At 39.5% G+C, this 25,744-nt stretch overlaps 1 protein-coding gene across 2 annotated transcripts; it reads left to right on the top strand.

The window, feature by feature from the left end:
- Nucleotides 1-543: 543 nt before the first annotated feature.
- LOC117403411 (acylphosphatase-2-like) lies at nt 544-23,806 on the top strand. 2 transcript variants are annotated; one of them, XM_059024485.1, is made up of 4 exons: nt 544-782; nt 1,197-1,213; nt 1,800-1,909; nt 4,154-4,322. In XM_059024485.1, exons 1-4 carry the CDS (start codon nt 623-625, stop codon nt 4,203-4,205), a joined length of 339 nt encoding a protein of 112 aa, XP_058880468.1. In that variant the 5' UTR covers nt 544-622; the 3' UTR covers nt 4,206-4,322. The 2 variants fall into 2 exon arrangements, with proteins under 2 accessions (XP_058880468.1, XP_033861428.2); XM_034005537.2 differs by lacking the exon at nt 4,154-4,322 and adding an exon at nt 23,302-23,806 and having other exon boundaries at nt 568-782.
- Nucleotides 23,807-25,744: the final 1,938 nt, after the last annotated feature.

The raw sequence follows: 25,744 nt of genomic DNA, 5'->3' as shown, positions 1-25,744 counted from the left end.
GTGTCCCGAGATCCGCCAAAAATCTTTTGCGATCCACGTATTGGCCACCACTGCAATAAACCAAAAACAAATACATTGTACACATAATTGTTAACACGTCTAGTTTCGTAAATATTGGAGCCTAGAATGATATCTCTGTATCTAGACAGTTTGGTCGTATTTAAATAGTATGACTGCCATCTAGTGGATAAGAGATGCAATTTACTAATTTTGTTAAAAGTTGCAAGAACATTCATTACAGTCAAGTAAAGTCCCGTTTCTTGAGTAATTTAAGAGAAAAGTGAATTATTGCTAAGAAAAAACCTAAATATTACCTCGATTGCACTCCTGTGCCTTTGAAAGATGTTTGTTGTATGTCTTTAAATTTAAATTAATCTTGCACTGGTGATTTCACAGGCAATTAATTGTGGTACACTAACCTATAGTCTAAAACTGATGACATTAAATGGGTTAATAATCTATTTTGTGACGTTTTTTTTAAACATTTGGTTTTACAATGCTTAACGTACACGTTTTACACTTCTTTAACACCATCGTGTGCCTCTGCTTCCTTCGATTAATATGTTTTCCCTGCACAGCACGTCATACGCAAATTAATCCCGTAAGTGCGTCGTAACTCGATATGAGAACGCTGAATAAAAATTCGTTCTGCATGTCGAGGTACAGAAGGGGTGATTTTGTGTTAACTATACTTCTACTAGTACTAGTTACAATGTCAGACGTAGTTAACGCCGATGCAAAGATGCTTTCCCTAGACTTTGAGATTTTTGGTCGTGTTCAAGGTAGGTAAAAGAAGGCTGAAGTTTTTTTTATTTATTTTTTTTCTTGTTCGCTCTTGCCAGGATCAGCTGCATGTCCCAATTAAAAATAGAACCTGTCGCAGTGCAGCGCAACAGTGTAATTGGGTCAAAAATCATGCTTTGTATTTACTAAGCTTGCTTGTATTGCTTTAAACATGTTGTTATTTTCTCACTCGTCCAAATATTAACCCCATTCTCTTCATGGGCACGTTATCAAGAAGTAAACCAAAAGACCTGAAGCAAAACAGAAGCACAACTCAGAATACAACGGGGATTGCAGCTCTCTACTGTCCCCATGTGGAGAAACAATCAAATTGCATTCTAGAAGATTTTGTACATATTCAATCTAGCCATTTTATCCACATAATATATGTATATGTGTTTCTCATTCAACAGGTGTCTGCTTCAGAATGGTAAGTAATGTAGTTTAAGTACTTTAAATTTCAGTATCTTCTTTATGTGTAAATAGTTTCAGTGTTAACTTGATAGGAGTTCATGCATTGGTGCATACCTGGAGAATATCCTGGTGTAATTTGGGTAAATGGAGCAATCAATACCATTGTTTCATTATAAATGAAGAAATACATTTAAAAAAAAGACTCAGTGAAAAGCTGCTGTTTTAAAGCTGCAGTGTCCGTCTACAGCATATGCTATCTGATTACCAGAGTCTTCCCTAGTTTTGCCTTTAGCAGTTTTCCGGTCCCTAGGGGTTGTTTATGCTCTAGGGACCCGTCAATTGAAACCTACTTGCCACTACTTAACTGCTGTGTTTTTGGATCTCAATACTGCAGCTCTTTAACCCTTTGTTAATCAAGCTGGGGGTTAAAATAGACCCCACTATGTGATACAGTCATGCACCAGGTGCTACTCGCAGCAATAGGAGGTTATAAATGACATCGCTAAGCTCACTATTTAAATGTTTTTTTTTAGAAGTTGAAGTTTGGACCCATGCTGGAATGATCACTTAAAGCAGGTTTCTGGTTTGCTCTTGTGTTGCAGTACACTGAGGAGGCAGGCAGGAAGCTGGGATTGTCTGGCTGGGTTAAGAACACCAGACAAGGGACTGTAGTGGGCCAAGTGCAGGGAGCAGCTGACAAAGTAAACACTATGTAAGTACATAATTCACAATGCTTGAATACAAAGTAAACACTATGTAAGTACATAGCACACAATGCTTGAATGCTAAGTGAATTGTTGCCCCCTAGTGGCCAAAAAGTACCTAATTATTTTCAAATTCATACATATGTAAGCATCTGTCCTTGGGAGCATCCTTTTTGTGACCACATCTGTCTCTGAAGTTAATCATATCCAGGAAGGTATTGTACAGGGATAAATATTTTTGGGAAGGCTTGACTCTGTCCATGCATTTTATTTGACATCAATACTGATAATGGTATCCTTATGTCAGGGAGTTTCATTTCAACTTTTCCTTATCTTTTAAACAGAAAACACTTGGGGATATAAAACTGTCCAGCCTGCATGCTGCCTTATATTAATAGTGGAGGCTTACAGAAAGGTTTGCACTTGCGTGCAGTCTCCCTGCTTGGAAAGCATTCTAACAGATTTCGGTTACTGATTTATGGCAGACACCGAAATGTTTTTTCCTCAGAAGGACTTTTCCTATACCTAAAGCACGTTTTCTGCAGTCATTTGTATCCCCTAAGACTAATAATTTGTTACTGGAAAGGGCATGTCATAATTCTAATGCCATTAGCATTAGTAGAGTGCCTTTTATTCATATTTTTGTTGCTGGAAGAAAACCTTTGCACATTAATAATTTTAAGTGGGGTAGTGAACAAGCACTGATTCAGATGAGTGGCTTACTTTAATGTTTCTATTCATTCAGCATCATGATGGACAGTTTGTTTGCTGCTAAAAAGATAGAGCAAACAGAGTACTGTACATTACATTAGGAATATTAGTTTGATAAATATAGGAATCTAGTTAATTAAAACAGAATACAACTCTGGTACAAACAAGTCTAAATTAATAAGAAACTACTGGATAAGGAGCAGAATTAAAAATGTTTTTTTTTAAGAACTTTTACTTGTTTAAGGCAATGAAAACTACAGAATGTACTCCACCATATAGACAACAACGGGGCAGCAGTGTGGAGTAGTGGTTAGGGCTCTGGACTCTTGACCGGAGGGTCGTGGGTTCATATCCCGGTGGGGACACTGCTGCTGTACCCTTGAGCAAGGTACTTTACCTAGATTGCTCCAGTAAAAACCCAACTGTATAAATGGGTAATTGTATGTAAAAATAATGTGATATCTTGTTACAATTGTAAGTCGCCCTGGATAAGGGCGTCAGCTAAGAAATAAATAATAATAATAATAACTTCATATACATCTGTGAAGGCTTTATTAAAAAAACCAAAAAAAACAAAACAATAGCACATAGATTTAGACACCTGAAAAGCTATTGAAAATAAAACAAAGTTACCAAAAAATCCAGATTCACTCATGGACTTGATGGGGGTCCTGAGATTGGGAAGCTGAAAGCTCTGTCACCTTGAGCTTATTCCTGGGGATGGAAAGTAATTCAAGGCCAGAGGAGCAAGGTGAACTAGGAGGTCTGTGGAGAAACGATCTTGTTTAGGTATGCAGGGACCAGACCATGTCCAGCTTTAGTGAGGAGCAAGAGTTTGATCAGGAAACTACCTGACAACCAATGCAAGGACACAATGAAACATGTTCCATGTAGAAACATTGATATTCTTTGCAAATCTTCACGTGCTTTTTTTATCAATCTAATTACTTGGATGCTAAAGAGAAACAGCCTAAAAAGGTGAATACATTACTTTACAATTCTTATATGTTGGTAGAGAACTAACCTGAAAATCCTGTCAGCAATCTTGCTTGTTTTCAGTTCCATACTGTGGGGTTTTAAGTTACACAGATTCATGTTGTGTCTTTATAATGGCACATCTAAGCCGTTTGAGACTAGCTTCTCAAAGTCTATATAATTTGTCCAGGATTCTTAATGACACGTGAGACTGAATGGGAACAACAAATAGAAAACCACTACACTGGACAGCAGCATCCTCTTAGAAAAACCATGCAATGTGATCTTAAACAGCGTTAGGTCTCAGTAATGCCACTCTTTAACTCAATATCAATCTGCTGGTGGTTTCCATCAGGAGTTGTTTTTTGACCCTATTATTAAACAAGAATGGCTTTGCTTTTCTAGGCAGATAAGAAGCACATTTTAATCCAGGCCATTATGTCACTCTGATGAGCAGATCTGTATTTACTTCTTGTAACAATAATGCCTCATAAAACAGTCCTTGTTTAAACAGACGTCTAACATGTCAATTGCATGTGACTGAGGATGTTATGTTTATTCCCCAGACAAGAACACCTGCTTTCCACCTCCAGAAGCTCAGGTCATGCTGCACTGTAGTTAGTTCATTTCTACCAGACCCCTCACAAAGTTAGTTCAGTTGGTCTCAGTCTACCTCTTAGATCAGGGCTTCCCAACCCTGGTCCTGGGGACCCCCTGTGTCTTCTGGGTTTCATTCCAACTGAGCTCTCAATAACTTAACTAGACCTTTAATTGAACTGATCATTTTCTTAATTATACCTTTTTAATTGTTCTCAGCTCCTAAAAAGTTGCAGCATTCCAGTTACTTATAAAATGTTATAGCTAACTTGAAATCTGCAACTGTTTAAGAGCTGAAAACAAGTAAAAAGGTATAATTAAGCAAATGATCAGTTCAGTTAAGGGTCTAGTTAAGTAATAGAGAGCTCAGTTGGAATGAAAACCAGCAGACACAGGGGGTCCCCAGGACCGGGGTTGGGAAGCTCTGTCCTTTATAAAAGGGGGTGACACCTTCTCACTGAATGGACGTGTGCACCCTGCTGTAATCTGCCCATCACAGCGCTGGAGGCCAGACCAAACAGACCCAAAACAGCTGCACTTGTTTGCTGTTTTAAGGACCAATCAGTGCTTGACTGCAGTTCATCACCCTTGAGCAAGAAACTGTATAAAGATGAATACTGTAGAGCTGTGCCAGACAATTATGTTTCCAAAATGACGACAATAGGAAATTATGCTAAAAAGCTTTTTTGAAAATGAACTATTCAGCTTGTCTATTTTAATAATATATATTTTTTAAATGGTTTACAGTATTCAGTTCTGTTAGATGTGGACTTGTGTTTAAGGAAAAAGTACACTCTGCTGATTGTGAATTGTATTAAAGGCAGTTTTCAACAGCGGGGGCTCATATTCTTAATTCCATGTTTTAGAGGACTGTCCTTGTGGCAAGAAGACACTGACCGATTCTGTTCAGGGGGATGGACAATGTTATCAGTGCTTTCCAAGTTCCTGTCCAGCATTCTTTTCCTTGTGAACCACAGTGCATGTTTTCCAACTGGATTGAGATTTACTGTAGTGCTATTGTGAGGAGTTAGTCACAGCTAGCTGCTTTGAAATGGAGTGTGGGAACGCTGCAGCAGTGTGCATGGGTGAAAAAGTCACATTTGTAAAACTTGCTGTATAGAAGCCTCTTTATTCTTTATAGTCCTTGGATGATGCTGATGATAATTCTATGAACTATAGACATGGGCCAGGGGTCCAGATAGTGTTAATCATGCTTTCAGATTAATAAGTCTGGATCAAATCTTAGAATTAGTTTGTTTCTTTCACTCTTATGGTCACTGGTGATGAAAAGTGAGCTTGCTGTCCCACACAATCAAAAAAGTTAAAAATTCTGATTCGCCCGAAATCACCCCCTTGCATTCTTGAGTACCAGGCAGGTTTTCCATGGTGGCTATGGAAATTAATTATTCAGCTAGATTTGTCATTTTTATGTTGTTGAATGAAAAATAGCCAGAATTATTACTTCTCTGCTGCATCGTCTAGATTTAAACAAATCACACATCTATAGTATTAGGTTATTTTACTGTTTGGTTGGTTCTGGTTAATTTGCATTATTACATAAGAGACAAGGCAGCCAAATACATATTACCAGCAGATGTCATTTGACATGGAAAATGATTTCTTCTAATCCTATCAGCCAGCATTAATCTCAAGTCACCTCTCATGGCCCTTCGTGTCAACTTCATGTTTTTCTTTCTGCGTAATTAAAAGAAAGAAAAAAGGAAAAAAAGCCCCATCTTCAGTGGAATTTCAAAGCAGAGTCTCATGGGATGTATTTCATTTTAAACGTTTAATTGTCTGGATAACATTTTCTGGTTTAAGGCATAACTCAAAATGTAAAGCTTCTTTCATTCTTTTCCAGCTGAGAAACACCTTCTGCCTGCCATGAAAAATAGGCTGGCTCTACAACATCTGTTTATATTTGTATTTCAAGCAAAGAGATGGCTTGAATTCATAGCACAAAGTGAATGTTTTGGCCTGAGAAAAATCCTCTTGTAATGTAACTTCTGAAGTAGAACAGTAAATCAAAGAAGCCATCTTGAAAGTCTGCATCAGATTGTGCTCACATAGTGCCTGTGGATGTGTCATTTTGAACAGAATGGCTCTACAACTCTGCTGTGGAAGCTAGAAGTCATTTTTCTGTGCGTTTAGAGTTCATTTCTTCTTTTGTCCACCAGATGTCACTCCATTCCCATCCACGGCCCTTGCTGTGGAAGTTTCCAGAACATGTGCAATGGAGCTCCTCTCAAGCAGATTTTATTACAGTCCTGAAATAAAGCTTTGGCAACCTTGCTTTAACAGCATTTGGTTGCTATTGCCTTTTATAAAAATAAAACAGTTTGCTGTTGACTGTTGGACTTTTTCCACTGGTATATTTCCATTGTATGCAGATATGTATTACCAATTAATCTGAATTGAGGCCTTTGTAAGAACCTTTAGATTATATGAAAAAACACATTGTTAGAGTTCCAATTTTATTTCCAAATGGAACTATTGAAGAGTGTCTCTATGTCAGGAGGAAGCAACACAGAAATACATAGACCCATGTAATCTTTTCTAAGAGATACGACAAACTGTATGATCTAAATCTCACATCTTAATGATACAGCTACTGTAATGGCAGTAATACCCTCCACATCTAGTAGTTCCAGTTCCAGTATTTCAGATCACTTTGGCATCATCATCATCATCATCATAATAATACTACTTCGACTAATAATAATAAAAACAATAATAATAATAATAAGACACATCGATTTGTCTGGTATACTTGAGTGCACCCAATTTGAATATTAAAACTACAAAAGCTGATTTTACTATCAGGCCTTAATTGCTTGTCATTCTCGGAGTGCGACTGCAGGAAGTTCTGTTTTTTAATTGATGTGTTTATTTTTCCCTTGAACTGCAGGGCCCCTTGCTAAAAATGAGATCAGTGCCAAGCCTCTTTTGAAAACTCGGAATTGTTACTTTAAAAGCAAAGAGTGAAAAACAATATAATCAGGGAGCAAAATAATTTAAAACAAACAAACAAAAAAAATGATAAGGAACAGTTTTTATTAGTCTACACATACCGGTATCCTCTATCGGAAAGGGAGTCTGTAATAACTATTTAACCCCCGAAATCTGAATGTCAGCATTTAAAAGGAAACCAGAGACCTGTCAGGCCTGTAATTTACTCAAGATCTGAGTCTAGCTGCCAGTCAGCCGTAGCTTCAGGCAAAAACTACAGTCAGCAGTAAAAAAAAAAAAATATTTCAGATTGTGTGATTTATTCCTCCCTGCTCTGTTGTTTTTTGTTTTTTTTCTGTACCCCCGTTGTGTTTGAATGGTGGTGAAATACTGTTTACTTTGATCTGTGGTTTATTGAAAAGAAGATAGCTGTTTAAGAGAGCATGTTAAAGAAAATGTCTAGTTTTCTTCAGTACACACGTTGTGCTGATGGAGGGTGTGGGTGGATATGTATTTTGGCTGCATTCTTGGGTCGTATTGATGACAGCGGAATGCAATGTGCTAGAGTAATCGCTCCTCTGAGTGTGCACATGTTCCTATTGTCTGGATATGCAATCTGATTGTAATTACTGTGATTTTTTTCTTTTAGTTTTCAGTGCAACAGAGGAGGCACAGTAAGGTACTGCAAACGTGGAGAAAGGGCTAGTGTGGGTGACATAAAACCCTTGGGTTTTCATTTCAGTGTCACAACCTTATAAATGTTTTGGATTCCAGTACTAGGATCCTCTACAATATTATTCATTGTGTAGGACACAATAATCCAGATGTGCATGTCTGTCTGTGTGAGACTGAAAGCCTTATTTTGAGGCAAATTATAATTTTCCAAGAGGCATAAAACAACTGTGAGACTACTATTACTATAGCTGCCCGTCAAAACGACGATGGCTTTTCTCAAAAGCTTGGAGGTAATGGTTTTAAAAGAGTGTCTTTGTGATGCAGATGCGTTCATGTCTTAACAAACCAATCCGACTGGCACAGATCCTTCCGCAGTGACTACAGGGGTATGCAGACAAATGTTCTTTAACCCTAGCAGCATGACGTCTTTGTCTTTTCAGAACGTTATGACGGCGCCGAGCCCCATCCAGCCGTCCAAGCCCCATGCGTGCTGCGTCTTGCCAGCTGGCCCTCTGCTGGGCTATTTCCTTCCAACCAGGAATAGGAAGACCACATCGCTTTAATGTATCTTTCAGAGTATCTTTCCAACGGAAAGGACGACCCATTGAATGGCTGCCTTGGTAGAGTTCGCCTATCATGATCTGCTTTGGAATGCGATTGTTTGGCATCCTCATTACGTGTCCTGCCCATCGCAGCTGGTGTTGCCTCAGCAGTATTTTAATGTCCACCATGTCCGCCCTGTCCAGTATCTCATCGTTGGTCAGTCCCTCAGTGTAGTGGATATTTAGGATGGAACGCAAGTGCCATTGTTGGAGCTAGCGTAGCTTCCTGATCTGATGCCTGTACAGGGTCCAGGTCTCTGACCCATATAATATGATGCAGAGATAACCACTGCCAAATAAACTTCCACCTTAGTTTGGGTGATATCATAGGATGACCACCTTTTCCACAAACTACCAAATGCTGAGGAGGCACTATGAATGCGGTTATCCAGTTCCACGTCAAGAGTGCAGTCGTCGGTGACAGTGCTTCCCAGATACTTGAAGGCCCTTGTCAGTGATAAGGGCCCCCCCTCTACAATGATGGGGCACTGTAGGATGGATCCTTTCAACACCATTACCTCTGTCTTTCTGATGTTTAACTGTAATCTGAACTGCCGCACAGCCAGAGCAAAGCTATCCATAATGTTGTGAAGGGCCTGTGCAGACAACGCCTCAAGGGCACTATCATCAGGAAATTGACAATCCCGCAGCAAGGACTTCAGACAGCGCGTATGTGCCTTTAGTCTGGAAAGGTTGAAGACATCGCCATCAACCCGAAACCTGATGTAAACACCATCCTCACAGGCGACGAAGGCTTGTTTGTACATAACTGCTGTGTAGAGAGCAAAGAGGGTAAGCGCGAGCACACATCCTTGTTTAACCCCATTCCTTGCTGGGATTTCTCTGTTAGTTCACCGTCAACACTGATTCTGACTTTCATGTCCTTTTGTAAGACCTTGATGATGTTCATAAACCCTGGCAGGCAGTCAACCTTTTCCAGTACTTCCAGGATAACAAATAACAACATAGTTGCAGGAAGTTATAACTGTGCTGACAGTGTAAACATTTCCATTAACGATGCCCAGGGATACGGACACTAGTGGCCAATTTTTCCAGCACATTTTTTCACAACTAAGAGACAGATTGGGAGGGATGGATTGAAGTGGCAAATCGCAAGTTTGTTGGACAAGAGCGTTACTTGTCAGGTTAAGAATCAGCTGTTACTGGGAACTAGAGTGCATAGGACTTCTATTTATACATGCTGTTTATATTATAAAAAGCCTTATTGAAAGTAGTTCTGTAAGAACAAACAGTGCTGGTTAATTCTGACTGCTTGGGTTAATACCTTCAGCATCACCATCCCATTTACAGGTGAAAATGTTCAGCTTTAGTATGTGCATCGTTGGGGTGGTTCTCTTGAGTGAATTACCATATGTCAGCTGAGAAACCTCAAAGTACCTTAAAAACTGTAAAAGCCCTGAGAGCAACAGTAGGAACAAGATAATAGGCATTCATAGTCAAAAATGCCAAATTTATTAACATGAAGTGTGTTGTATTGACAATAAATAGCAATGTCAGCAGGCTGAATCAAAACACTTCTGCTCTTGAGGAATAGCACAAAAAAAATCTTATTATTACGAAAGGGGGGATTAAGTAGTCTGAGGGATTAAGTAGTCACTCTGCAGAGATCACGTTCGCTTTTGCATCTCACAGTCAGGTAGTTAAGGTAGGTATAACTAACCTCTCCAGTTGCATGATTGTTTCTTTGTAAAAGAGCTCTCACTTTGAGTTTTTCTGCTAATTCCACTGCAATTTATTGCTGGAAGTCAGCTTGCCACTTCCTCGAATCAGAAACTTGGCTTCTGAGGACTGAGCTGAAATGCTGCGCAACTGCGCTCGGCGACTGTAGTCTGCTTTCTAACCTACAGCATCTGCTGTCTGTGATTTTTCCTCTGGTTTTTGGAGCTAAAAAAATAAAAAAAATTATAACAATAAAAGAGAGAAAAGAGAGACGCTTCCTCCTCCGGGGACCAGCTCTCCCACCCACTCGCATACATTGACCACCCACCTTGGTGCGTAGGTCCAAAAAAAAAAAGATCTCTCTCTTTCTGTGTCTTTTTTCTGTGTACTGTCTGTAGGCAGTGCTCCACACCGCTGCAAGCTGCGCACTGCATCGGTTGTGACTGCACGCGGTCCAGACTAGACACCCGGCTCAGTAACCTTGTTGCTTTCGCCCCTGTTCCTCAGTGCCTTCAGTGCCCTCGGTACCCTCGGTGCCTCGGTGCCTCGGTGCCTCGGTGCTTCGGCCCCTCGGTGCCTCAGAGCCTCGGTGCTTCGGCACCCTCGGTGCATTGGTGTCACAGAGCCTCTTAAACGCTCCCTACATCAGTGCCTTCGGTACACTCGGTGCATCTGCACCTTAGAGCGTCGACCCTTGCATGTCCACAGGACAAACACCTCCTGTGTGTCAAGTGCTTGGGGATGCAGCATGCCTCCTCTGCCCTAGGAGATGAGACGTTCTACTCGATCTGTGCAGCATCCCAGCCTCGGACCCTGCGCAGGAGGTTCACAGAGTTTACAGGAGCGGCTTCTACAACCAGCTCAACTGAGCCCTCTGCAGCGTTGGGAGCCCCGCCTTCTGCCCTCCTCTGCCTGCCTTCCAGCCCGTCACAGAGTATACCCTGTACACAGGCTTCAGCCTACTGAGCTCGCAGCTGCTCACGGTCTCCTTCAAGGAGCAGTAAGGCATAGCAGGCAGGCCAAGGATATCTCGGACCTGAAGAGCCAGATGGCCCAGGTCCTTGAGTACTTGGTCAGGCAGCAGGCTCTTCCCCCTGCTCCTGCCCCAGCTCCGCCTCTGACACCTGCCCCGGTACCGACCCCATCTTCACTGGTGGCTGCGGACATCGTGGACCGAGACAAGGCGATGAGCGAGGAGGACCAGTACGCGATCTCAATTGCGGCTTCCTGGGATGGGGACTCTTTAGAGCAGCAGGAGACAGAGGTCTAGGAAGTGACCCAGGAGACAGGCCCCAGCTCTGAGGTGGCCTCAGAGACTGGTGTTACCCCTCCATCAAGCTTGTTTCGAGCGCTGAAACTGAAACTGAAACTGACAACACCAGAGGGGATGTCAGAGGAAGAATTCTCAACTGTGTCACCTTAGCGACCAGGACGCTCTGCCTGAAACAGACACCGTTGACATAAGCGTGCGTGCTGCGCTTGTAACACTGCGGCGTGCTATGGAGCAGCATCCGAATATAGAGCCGAATTGGGATTTTTTTGAAAACGCTAACAAAATTTGTTGTCCTTACTTGCAAAAAAAGATCGCCCAGATGCGTGTTCGCTGAAAACAATTTGCAGTAATGTAGCCTACCTGTACTGTACCTTTCTGCACTTGCATTACTTTTTTGCATTTACTTTTTATTACATTCATAGGTTTTAATAAAAAAAAAATGTTATTAATGTAATGCGTGTCTTAATAAAGATTTTTAACCGATACAGGCTTGTTTGTGTTGTTTACTGTACTGGTGTGATTGGGGGACATTTTGAGTGTCAGGTTACTGTGTAGGAGTTTATACCATCCATTGCTTACTGGGCGAATCACATTAACACAAACGTGCCCGTTCTAAGCGGTGGCGACTGTAAAATGATTTAAAGGAATGTTCTTCAGTCTGTATAAATGGTGGCAGAACTAAGAATGTGTGAGAGTCTCTGAAGTGTATTTTCGTCTTTAAAAGGAAAGTGGTCCTATTATTTTAACACTGTTTAGATCAATTGAATAGACACCAATATCACTTACGGTACTCAACTACAATAGAGGGCTTGGTGAACGCGGGGAAGCTTTCGGATTTTCACGACTCCATTTCTTTACCTTCTTTATTTTATAAGCCTTGAGAATAAGCAGCCCTGCCAAGTACAACCACAAATAAATTCTACACTGAGTCATGTGTGCTAGTTGCACATGCAGTGCACCACCGTTACCATGGTGACACCACTCTTGTATTATAATGACGACTCTATGTAAAATAATGTAATATAATTATATAATGTCAGTGCTGAAAGCTTTGTTTTCTCAAGATTATTTATACAAAATAGTTAAAAATCAACCCTTTCAAGGTTCTTTTTTTTTTTTTACACAACACTGTCTTCTTTTTTTATCTAGATACTGTGCTGAATGGGTTCTTACATCAGTAGTTTTTCTAGTCAGCCTGCCAAGTTGTGTTGTGCTTTTTACTACAAAACAATTGCTGGAAATCAGTCAGTCAGTCATGTTCAAGCTAAGCCCCCATTGTTGCAATAAATTAATTTCCAGATGTAGATAGACGGTTTTATAAATGCACTTTGAGAAACATTAAGTAAACCAAAGAGCAACATACAGGTACATTTTTTTTGTGTTTGATCTTTTTATTTTTTTCTCAGTAAGATCAGGTGCGTCACTTTACAAAAGGCTTGTTTGGGGGGGCAAGGAATGCATTTATGGCCCCCCTCTCCATAATAATAAAACTCTGCAACAAACTTAAAAAAGCAAACGTCTGGCATTGCATGAATAAACCTAGTGAAGCAGCGGATATCGTCTAGCCTTCATTTTTGCAAGGATATCAACCAGGACATCAAAATCAAGTTTTTTTTTACCAATGATCTTTCAGTTGCTATTACAAGCAGATCACTCAGATGAGGATTGGTCATGGAAGTTTGTAAACAGGTTTTAACCAAACGTAAAACAGAAAACAGACGCTCATTGCTTGCAGTGGTTACTGGAAGAGTGATGACTACCTTTTTTAGTGATATACATTTATAAGTAATAGCAAGTATCCTTTTGGAGTTGTACCAGCTCAAAAAGAGAATACTGAATGGCGCGAATAGAATAGAATAAGAGAATGCTGCTGGCGCGAGTTTAGCTTTTCGTTCCTCTCTTCGACTCAGTAACTTCTTAATTAGTTATAGGCCGGTGCCAGGTTTTTGTGCGTCCCAGGCGATAGACCTCCAGTGGGCCCCCCCCACCTTCACCACCCGTAACAGGGCGAGGAGCCCTGTAAAATGTATTCATTTATTTTTAGAACGGGGTACCCCCTCCACCCCTGTGCAGTTTATTATTTTGTATTTGTGGTTTATTTTATTATTATAATTTAGTTATTGTATTTAAATGATGGCAAAAGCTGTGTCTTTTTGGTGTATGATTTATTTGTATTTATTATTATCGTTGTGTAAATGACGGCGTGCGCCGTGTTTGTTATTGTTTTGTTTATTTTTAAAACGTGTTCTGGCAGAGGCGAGATTGGTGCTCGTCCTCTGCCAGGAATAATTTAAAAACCTCATGCAGAAGGTGACCATCTCCCGAGTTTAATTAGTGGTGTAATTGTTGCTAATCGGGAGATGGTCACCTGCATAAAAGCCTGCAGCTCTCTGCACTGGTTCCTGCATCTGGCCTGACGTCACGACTCTTCCTCCTCCGGGGACCAGCTCTCCCGCCCCCTCGCATACATTGACCACCCACCTTGATGCGTAGGTCCAAAAAAAAAGATCTCTCTCTTTCTGTGTCTTTTTTCTGTGTACTGTCTGTAGGCAGTGCTCCACACCGCTGCAAGCCAGCCTGCCACACCCCCAAAACAAAAATATTTTTCTATCTAGCACAATTTCTTTTTACGCAATAAATCATGCTGCTGCATTTTCCACATTACTGCAAGCTGGAAAATAGAAAAAAGAAGGGGAGATCTGAAAAATTTCACTGCACTGCGCGCATACAGTTTAGTATAGTTTAGTGAAAACGAAACATTTCAGTCTTAAAGGCTGCTTGAGTAGGACAGCTGGCACAGAAATAGTATGTTTACTCATATTTCCAATTTTATTTGTGTATGTGTTTGAGCCCCCCTCTGGCGTCAGGGTCCCGGGCGCTTGCCCGTGTTGCCTGGGTGCTGACACCGGCTCTGGCTATTATTTTGCTATTTGCTTAGTTGCTGTGATGTGATAGATCTTATAAGTTAAGCACTTTTACTGACAAGTTCCCAGAACACATCTTAAACACTTGAATAGAATTATTAGTAAAACGTATGCACCTTTTGCTTTTGCTTTTTGTAACATAACGTACACAACTGCTGCTATCGTACAGTTTGAATTCCAAGAAATGTAAATTATCGCAATAACTTGGGAGAGGCTGTTGCTATGGCGTTTTCTTAGATAGAACAGTTTTAAAACATAGTAGTATTGCAGCTTTTGGCAAGAAAAAAGAGAATATTTAATTCAACAATGTTACAACGTCAGGCTAGTCCCTGTAATTTCGATGTCCTGAAGCATGAACACTCCTTTAAGCCTTTTAACGTCTCACAGAAACTGCCTCCCCCACCCCCCACTACCCCCAAATGACGCCCCTGAGTAAGATTCATTTGTATCTTGAATAGGTCTTGGTTCACATAAAATAAGCATATTGGTTACATCGGCCTGTTTGCTGTGTCTGTGATTACTGTGTATTCCATGGAGAGAGCCTCTGATTGAAATTAGTAACATGTTTAGCAGTGAATCAAAGGTCGGTTTTCTTTGTCTGTCATGGTTTGTCAGTCTGAAGTAAATGTGCGGTCATATCAGACACCAGGAGGGTAGATCCGACCTGATGTTCTGTGAAGCAAATTTAGCATCAGAACTCTCAGAGGAACCTGTGACCCACTTGCTTTTTCCTTTGCACAGAAACAGATTTACAAGCTGAGCAGGAACAAAAATCTGACCTGTTATAATGTGCTTTATTTTTAAAGAGGAGATAGAATCCTTTACAAAAGTGTGTCTCCAGTAGTAAATAGCACACTTTTTCAATATTTATGACTGAAATAGATGTCAGCAACTCATTTCCTCACAATTTAGAGTGACACATTGATGATTAAAGTCTGTGGTATGCGTTGCTTACAAATATAATTGCTTTTGAAAATCCATGTTGACGTGTGTTCTGTCAAATTCCAGCACGTGAGACTTAGGAATGGCCTCACGGTGGTCAAAGGAAAAACTTAATGTAAGAGAGCTGCAAAACACATCTTTCAGTCTGTTACCTGAGCTACAAAACAAAAACAGCAGCAGCATTTTGATAGAAAAACCTAGATTCATCTTCCCCAATAAGTCTCATCTGACATGTGGTGATGCCCAGGTATCATAGTGTTATGAACTATATGAACCTGAGACTGTTGTCATTGCAATGTCATTAACAAATTGGAAGAACAGCACACCTGAGACTTCAGTTGGCCAAAAGAGAACAAGACTCAAAGACCAACTACAGCAATTCATAAGAGAGGTAGGACTAAAGCCGTCACAGTTTCTGGAATGCCTCCACTAAGTCAACAGATGAACATTGAAATCTCCATTCTGGGATAAATAACACAGATACAACCAAATAAATGGAACTTGCTGCTTTTTGCTTTCAAAAAAAATAAAGTAAGACTTCTGGTAGAGACACGATTCTTTTCATATGTAACTCAAGATACAATTAGATCAATGCAGTGTTACATGTAGGGATATGTAACTTATATGTGTTCATTCTTGCTACAGTACATCCGCATACATCAGTTCTGTCAGTACACATCAGACTACTGTGCAAGTAATGGCAGGAGGGAATTCTGTAATCAAATATGGAAATCACATTTTATTTTTGATGTTCATTTAAATGTTGGTGCACCTGTAAATAGAAATGGAGAGAAATGAAATATTTTAAAAAAAAAAATCTAAGGCAAATACATGTATGTTGAAAGAGATTACATTTTCACAGCAGTGAGAAAAGCACATTGGAAAAAAAAACTCCAACCAAACTAAAACCAATTCAGTTTTTTGCATAAATTCACTCCAAGAAGCTATTGTACCTCAGCCTGTTCAAAATGCACACAACGACACATATCCCTGCAAAACAGTGACTGTGAACTGCTTCAGCATGTGACAAACTCTTCACATTTCAGCTACTCTATTCAGAGATTAAATCACCCACCAGCATCCATATGAAAACCATTATACCTCACGCTGGGTCCTGGTAATAACGTATTGGTTTATGAACTTTGTCTGGAAGCACAGCCTGTACTGTGTTTCTTGTCATTCATTTTTTAAAGGGAGGCACCCCATGCTTAGAGTCAACATAGCTAAGCTTTTTTTTTCTTTTCCAGTTGAAAATCTTGCACAACATTTTCTTTTAAGAAATGCCAAAATGGTCCATGCTGTGAATCTCCTAAACCTTTTTTAAAGATGTTTATCTGAAGGGCATATATTTGTATTTACTGCCTGGGAGACAGTCTCTTCAGAGCTGGAAAGCTGTTGGAACCGGAACTCTGTGGGGATTAGATTAGGCTGCCAGGACAAAACAGAGAATAGAAAATGGACAGTTCATTAATATTTTATGTATAGCACAGGGTCGAATGGAATATGGCTGTTTAGCCAGCCAGGTCTGTGAGGCTAATCTGTATTCTTTTCAATTTTATTTTAGATTATGAAGGTTTCATTTGAAAGTGAAGAATAGTGGTCAAGTTTTTACCAAATTAACTAATTATTATTGCTCACCTGGCATTGGGTTGCACATTGTGTATTATGTGCAGTACAGGTTGCAGTTCTCTTATTATCCTGGGATTTTACTTTGGTATTTTCAGTCTAATTGGCTAGGTTGGGCTCGCATGGCTGCTCTTTTAAGTACTTTCTTTTCCTTAATCTAAAGAGGCATGCAGAGAGAACAGTAAGCTGTTCTGTGCTAAATGTTCTGTTTTCTGTTCCATGTTAGGGTTATTAGGGTTACTCCCCATGACACCCTCACAAGGAGTGATTTATAAAGAATATTTTCTAGATGCTTAATGTATTACACCTCCCAGAGAAGTGTGTCAATGGTCTGGCACCATCATATCTTAATAAAAACTAGCATGGCGTGGCCAGCTTCTCTTTATATTTTTATATTGTTGTGACCGCCTTAAAATTCACAGTCTAGTGTTGTCTGTGATACTGAATTGTATACATACATACATATACATACCAGCAAACCTAGTTTGTCAAAGTATTCCTGTAATCAACTCAGATATCAAGTTCTGGCAGTAAAGTAAATGGCAGATTATACCAATGAAAGTTGAAGCAGGATCTGTTCTTCATAGTATTGGGTAGATGGAAGTAACAGTTTATACAGTATAGCTTACATACTCAGTGTTTGATCTTTCTGCTACAAGAAGGTAAATAACCCCTTAATATCCAACACTTTTTTTACATAGTTTGTACTAAACTAAGCATCAAAAATAAAATATCAGTATCCATCTGTTTCAATTTTATTTTTTGTTACAATATAATGTATGGGCATCCACAAACTGCACACTGTAACAATAATGCACCCATGTAATGCATCCTGCAGCAGACTACTGACTACACTTATTATACAGCTTTTTAAAGTTACTTATGTGCATTACTGGAACCAGGCCATACCTTACGGAGGGGGACATTCAGGATGTAATGGGAATAGATTCTTCCAGAGCTAAACATGACTTCATTGGAAATAAAGATCCTAGATTTTTGTAATGACAACATTTAAAACGAGCAACATTTTATCACAGCAGATGGTCACTAATTTGAACAGATACTGTAGGCTGTACTACAACTGCACTTAGGTCCTAAAATTGAATGTATTAATTGTATTTACTTCTTTATTTTGTATTTTTAAATTAACAAAAACAATGAAATCAACAATATACCTGTACTGTAAGTGGAAATATAAAAGTATTTTTAAGAGACAAAATGTCCGGGGTATGTTTGTAACTTGTAATGTCCCAGCTGACAAAAACATGCAGCTTTATCAGTAGACTGTCTGGTTTTCTTTTTTTTACTTGACAAGGTTCTCCAATTAAGATTTCAGCCTGAGTTCATTGCTGGAATCCTTCATGAGAGAGAGGTAAGCTGGCTTTTTCACAATTATACGCCCCGTCTGTGTTGTCTCAGCAGTGGCCTGAGAAGGCATCGATTCTAATAAAAATGCAAGACGACACTTCTCTCTTGACTGAGCCACTGGGAAATGTACTGTATGGCTGTTTTCTGTCTGTTAAATTCCTATGGTTAGAAACCTTACACAAAAAGCTTTAACATATACTTTATATATACTAGCTGAAGCATCAACAGTGGTTTCATGACACTATTATGTTAAAAGTTCTGTATCAATTAACAATTCCTTCTTCTTGGCAATATTCAATAAGAGGTCTAGTCTACAGTCATATCCTGTGACAAAATATTGATTGATGAGACGTAGCCTCAGTTCTCTTCCTTGTCAGCATTGTCACCCTGCAGAGCAGGCTCCATGGATCGGGGTGACAGTGCTATGTGAGTACAATCAATAGCACCCATCACATTGGGGAAGCCAGCAACCTAGTAGAAGCCCACTTTCACATCCTGTGAACCTGTTCTCTGTGTGGGCAATTGTGGCAAAGTGCCTGGTAAGGGTAACAGGTGTAGCGGTGATGCGGTGCAGGAGTGACAGGCAGACAACGGTATTCCAGTGAAAAAGTGCTTTATTTCGTTTCCAGGTCTGGTGACCGAAAAATAACTAAATCCCCGGCGATACACAACAATGTGTAACGCACGGGGATAACAATAAACAGGGCACAGTCCCGAACAAAAACAAACAGATGGTCACCAGTCCTGGGTGAGTGCAGTCGTGATGGTGCTTTAGTGCAAACACAGATAGTGCGGTGTGCAGTGGTGCTCCGGACAGTGCTGACCCTTAGCGACAGCTCCGGAGTCGTGCTTTAACTGTCTGGTGGTAAAAACACAGACAATTATACAGACAAACACAACACAACACAACACGTAATTCTTTTCCTTATTATTTTTAACAATGAGAGCTCCTCTCTCGATCCTTCTCTCTCCAAACGCTTAACCCAAACGAAGGAAAAGAACCGCGTTACCCTGGCCCCTATATGTAATCCCGCATGATATCTAGGTAAACGGTTGCAGCTGCCTTATTACTTGCAGCTGCCCCTTGTTTACCTGTCAAATCAATACAGTCTTACAACAGAGTCTCGCTTCCTTCCAGGCTGACCCACTTCCCGGTCCCAGAAACGAACTGTCAGGCCAAACCTTCCAGATACTTCTCCTCCCGTTCTTTAGCGCCCTCACAGGTCGGGAGGAAGATTTATCACCAGAACTCATTGTATTTCTGTCACAGCAATGTAATATAATTCCCTGTGAGCTTTAGTAGGACATTATTTTTTTTAAATTGCAGGTTATTAAATAGGTGGCAGTCAAAGCTGAATGACATACTGTAAAAACCTTTGTATAAGTCTATTTTCTATGTATTTTTAGGGGGTCCTAAAAAGGGTGGAGCGACGTACACACCGGTGTGACCTATAGGCTTTTTCCTGAAATTGTTGTCTCGAAAAGGGGGGGGGGGGCACTTATACACTAGTGCGACTTATACATTGTTTTTTACGGTAGTTTAAAATAAATAGTTAACACTCTAAAGCAGGGGCGTCCATTGATTTCTAAAATTGCATTGATGTGTTGTATTGTTTTGGAATTCTTCTTTGAAACAACCCGCCTCTTTAATATAACACATGTATTCAACATGTGCAATCTGCATTGCATGAGTGACATTGCCATTAAACCAATCACAGCTCACAGAGGTAGTAAAATAGCCAATCAAATGGCATACAGGATCTGTTTCCTCACGCACACGTGTAACAGCACACACACATCATTTTGATTAGGATAGCGAAGCGAAGGCTTGTTTAAACTATTTATTTTTACTTTGTGTAAAATTTGAAATCAGTAGCCAAAAAGTAGTTGGAGATGTCACGGAAGGTGGAGGCGGAACACAGAAGATTCCAAAATCGTTATCCAGATGATTATATTTTCACTGAATGATTTGGACGGCAAGGCAGTATGTCTGATTTGCAGTGCAACGGTTGCAGTTATGAAAGATTATAACATACAATGTCAGTATGACATGCTGCACGAAGCAACATATTTTAAGTTTACTGGAAATGAAAGAAGCTATGGAGTCTTAACGAAAGGTTTTTCTGAAAATGAGAAGAAAAAATGAAAGTGCTGTGGATGCCAGTTGTATTGTAAGCAAAGAAATTGCATGTGCTGCCAAACCTTTTTCAGATGGTGAATTTGGAAAAGTGCATGCTTAAAACAACTTATGTAGTATGTCCTGCAGAATTACCTTGGAAGAAACTAAATGGGATTATATATGGTGCACCATATATAAATGGGCAAAAGAGTGGACTGGCTAGCAGAGTGTTGTAAAAAATTAAAGAAAGAAATGCAGAAGTACCAATTTTCTTACACTGGATTCTGCATCAACAGGCATTATGTGGAAAAGTTGTAGAATTAGAACACATAACATGTATATATATGTGTGTATATATATATATATATATATACACACAAGTGCTACACATTTATTTAAAATATTAAATACTGGTAAGTAATGTTATAAAGTATTTATTTGTGTATCTGCTTTGCTTCTTTTTTTCTCACAATATACCGTACCAGAACTGCTGTTTTTCTTTTTTCAAATGCTGAGGTCGAGGGGAAAAAAGATATAAAAAATATAGTGTTAAATTACATTGTCCAGAACTATCGGCAGATAGTCTTTAAAAATAAATGTAAAAACAATTAAAATTGCACTGATACAGTTCTTAAATTGGTGATGAGTAAAAAATAACTTGAGGAATAGAAAAAAAAAACATGCATGATAAAAATAGCCAAAACACCAAGGACAGCATTTACCTGCTTTCAAAACAAGCCAGATGTGTCCAGGGTTGTAGTGCTGGGGGGTCGCGGGGGAGCGCCGCCCCCCCACTTCTCTTATGTGTATAACCCATACAAATAAGCAAAGAATACAATTACCGTAAGAAACCTTTGAGAGAGAAAAAATGAAAATAAGTTTGAATATAGCATGGCTGTTCTGGATCAACAGGTGCATGCATTACCTATTAAATGTTACCTCAAGTTCAATGTACAAACAAAACGTGAATTTGTATAATTTGTTTTAGAAAAAATCAATATTTTAATTGGTGTTCCGGTACTTTAAGATGTAGTACACCACTTTGTATGTAAGGTTGGCTGTACCGCCAGCATATTTTACTTCAGCCTTGCATAAACAACATACCGCAATGTTTGATGCTATACAGCCATCCTTTTTAGATTGTTATATTAGGAAATTATTCCACACATGTGACTTTGCTTTGCAGAATTTAAGCAGCTCAAAATCTCAGTGTGCTTCTGCCATATTTTCTTTTGTGTTAGCACTGCTCGCATTACGAGTTCTCACAGGAAGTGATTTTCTCACGAGATAACAGCCGACATTTTCCAGTCTACGTTTCCCTGAATCAGTTTAACCAAAAAATGAAATAAACATTAACAGGAGTGCGGCAAACAATCACTGAGTTATGCAAGCGTTACCTCATGTATTAGCATAAACATGTTGAAGGAAAAACACACCGTTATGTTTCTGTTGTGAAGGGGCTAGTGTTTAGCACCACAGTGCACTAAGTACAGTAATTCTATATTGAAAGGGTAGCTGGAATACCACCTGTTTATGCAGAGTACATGATGGCTGGTTCCAGATAATTACACTTTTAATCCCAGCAGTAGCTCTCATATGGTTGGATGCACTCAGTGTTCAATGTCACTGCATCTACAGGCTGAAATGTTTGATGGATACTAATCAGGAAGCAGCTGACCACCCGTCTAATTAATTCCTAGGCTTGCACAGTCAACCAGTGTTTGGAAAATGCTGTTAAAATAAGAAAACAAATGACAAACCATCCAATACCTTCTTTTGTACTTATATTGGTTGCTTAGGGAAAATCTGTCATATTTTTAGAGGATTAAATATAATGATATAAGCTCAGAGACACCTGGAACCCAATCATTTAAGACATTTTGGATTTTAAAAGCTCAGACTAGAATGAATTGCTGTACTGTAGCGTACAGTACATCAGCAGATTTCACACGAAATTGAATTGTTTCTGCATATTATTAAAGCATGAAGTAAATCGGACAGAGAGTTTGTTGTAGACAGTAGGTCTAGCCCATATATGTTTGACTTCGGAACGAAGATGTAACACAAGATCAATATACAATGGATGACTGGGCAGATGCATTTCACCTCTTTTCACATGGCATGATGTATCATGGCTACTTGCTGTGCAGCTACTGTAATTACCATATTCAGTAAAAGAGAAGATCCACCCATGCTATATTTAGCTCGATAACCTTTTCAAATAACAGTTATGTAGTTTGAACCTCACGAGTTATGTTGGATTGGCAGAATTATGTATTGTTTTGCCTATCCATCCCCTTTGAGATTTGTAAATGTCATTAAATCAGTAAATCATCCCGTGACCCCTAAACTGTTTCCTGTAAATGTCCAATGTAAGGATACAGTAACAGTGCTAGACATTGATTTTAGTGTTTTTGTGTTCAAGTGGTCAAGCCAAAAAAAATTATTCCATGTTGCATTTTAATAGTAGCGCTGCCTTGCATATGGGACTCTGTGACCTGCGCCTGGTGATTTAGATAAGCCCTTGTCATGTTTCCAGGGTTTCAGTGTAGAATGCACTTATATACACTGTTTGGGGAAAGCAAGTGCAGTATTTTAAAAGTATTTGAGATTGTTTGCGAATTATTTAAGTGAAGTCAAAAACACGCAACAAAATTGTCACACATTGTGATTTGTGGAATACTTATTGTTTGAATTTCACACTGATAGGTGGACTTGTACCTCCTCCTCCAGAGTTGAGAAAAAAATTAGTAAGGGTTTTCTTTTTTTAATTTCACTTGCAGGCACACTTTTTTCACAAGGCAGAATTGAAGGGAAAACATTCCTCCAACTGCCCTTGCAAAACTCTCATCTCTTTTGAATACTTGGCCCTTAGTTCTGTAATTACCTGTAATTAAGAACCTTATACTGTACCAGTTGCCTCCATGCTAACAGATTGCAATGTTTCTCTCGTCTACAGGAAGAAGTGGCTGAGCACAGTGGGGAGTCCGAGCTCTCGCATTGACCGGGCTGATTTCTCCAATGAGAAGAAGATCTCCAAACTGGATTTCAAAGGCTTCTCCACTCGATTCTGAGGGTGGATGGGTCTTGATTCATTCTCCACATAAAATAAAACCTGCATGATTGCACGTTAATGAATACTTTAGTTAAAAAGTTGTCAATGAACCATCTTGGTTAAAAATGGTTGCTCATATTAATATAATAGCTGTAAGACTATCTCTGTGCAGCAGATGGGTTGCACTTCAATATCAGTACCCAGACTGGGGGTGCTATGATTGCTGCATAGACTGTAATTACCTATAGTTTTCCAACAGCCTTTTCTTGCATGTCTACTTTACCTAATGAACAAAGGCTAAATATATTTTCTTAAAAAATTCTGACCGTGATATTACTTTTTCAAGTGACTATGAATATCCGAGTGATGCTGTAATTGCTTTAGATAATAAAGTATGCAGAATTTTGAAGTCTATACTTGCCATTAGTCTTATTATTTACGTAAATAACATTTTGACAGGAAAGGGTCCAATCCCGTGTCTTTACAGTAGTGGCTGCCTTGCAAAGCAGTCATCTTAACCACTGTACAAACTGATTAGGTGCCGCTCTCCTTACCTAATATTCTGCTAGGAGAAACTCATTCTGTGGTCCTTTTTTCTAATGCAATGCTCACAAAAGTTGTTCACCCCTTCCTTATTCCTGCAGCAGCAACACAAGTCAGACAAACCCTGATGTCTTCTAGGCATTAATAAATGTTCATGAAAACAGACTGATTTTCATTTTATCTCCACTACTATGCTTTATCGGCTGTTTGCTGTCACTCTCTCTCCAGTCTATTGTTTTTGTGGGACTCAATCGTAGACTTTCATGACATGTGCCAAGTAGAGCCATTCTCTGTGTTACATCATCTAGATCCCTGAACACTGAAAACTGTTTTCCAGTGGTTGTCTATCACAGTACCAGTGGAGCCCAGACCACAACTGCATCTTGTGCTTTTCTTTATTCAAACCACTTAGATGTTTTTTTTTTAAACGTAGAGTTGAATCCACCACTTGCAATGCATGCTTGTGACTGGTGAATAAGTGATTCACCAGTCACAAGCATCCTTAGGATTCTTGTGTCGTCTTAGTCCCCCTCAACATAACCTACCAATTTACCTATCAACCAAATTTTTGGAAGGTAAATATATATATATAATAAATACAATATTCTGTGTTTGGAGAGAGTCAAGATTCTTTATCTTGCTATAATGAGGCGGTCAATAAGGAATGCAATTTTTTATTTTATTTTTTATAGTATCGGTACAGTTTTTAAATAATATTTTTGGACACTGTGACAGGACGGCTGAGGTTGGTGACGTCAGGCCAGAAGCAGGAACTACTCAGAGGCAAGGCAGTCGGATGCAAAGCGCACTGCCTAGCTATTTTTATTAGCTATTTGGCATTAGCGGGCGATGGCGAACTGGCATCACAAGATGATGGCGAACTGGCATTCCTGGGCGATGGCGAACTGGCATCCCCAGGCGATGCAAAACACTCTACCTGGAGCAGGGAAAACTGCAGGGTTTTATACTGGTGACCATCTCCCATTTAGCAACAAATTAATCAATGAATTAACTCAGGAGTTGCTCACCTTCTGCACAGGGTTTTGTCTGAATGGGGCTTCCCCATCCACGATGCCAAACAATAACAAAACTTGACTTTTCTGTGTCATATTTATACCTAAATAAATCATAATACTAATACAAAACAAATACAAAATAATACAAATGCACAAGGATGGGGAGTACCCTGTTCTAAAATAAACAAAATACATTTAAATCAGCAGGGCTTTTCCACCCTGCCACAGACACTTTTTTAAATTGTTTTTATTCTTTAGGGAGCATGTCTGTCAACTTGAAAAGGGAAACCACAGGAGACTGAGAAAGGTTGATTTACAGAAAACAACTATACAAACTGTAACTAGTATTAGTGGGAGGAGACTCAGCTACTAGACAGCTAACTACACTGAGAGTAGCAACTTCCATAATATTATTAATATTACTAAGGTGAAGAATAAGGAAAGCCATATGCACAGTACTTATTGAAAGAACTCATGACTTCAAGGTAATGTTGCATTTTACTCACCCAAAATACATTTCACTCACATAGTGTCTAAATTGGTGAGTAAATTACTCAATGACCCAAAACTTTATCTGGAGTGCTGGTACCTTTGGTCTTTAGTACTGAATAGTTAACAGTGTACTCCCAAACTATGTTAATGAGTTACACTATTAAGTCCTTGCTGGCCATTCCACAAATTCCAACTTTGTCAAGCTTTGTTGGGCTTTTGTAAAAAGCACTTTGCACTTTTCTAATGTACTGAAACAAATCTAAATGACACCCTAGAGACAAGAACATTTCCATTGA

This window comes from Acipenser ruthenus, chromosome 5 (genome assembly GCF_902713425.1).
Source record: "Acipenser ruthenus chromosome 5, fAciRut3.2 maternal haplotype, whole genome shotgun sequence".
Taxonomy (NCBI): domain Eukaryota; kingdom Metazoa; phylum Chordata; class Actinopteri; order Acipenseriformes; family Acipenseridae; genus Acipenser; species Acipenser ruthenus.
This window is presented reverse-complemented; position numbering and strand designations above follow the sequence as displayed.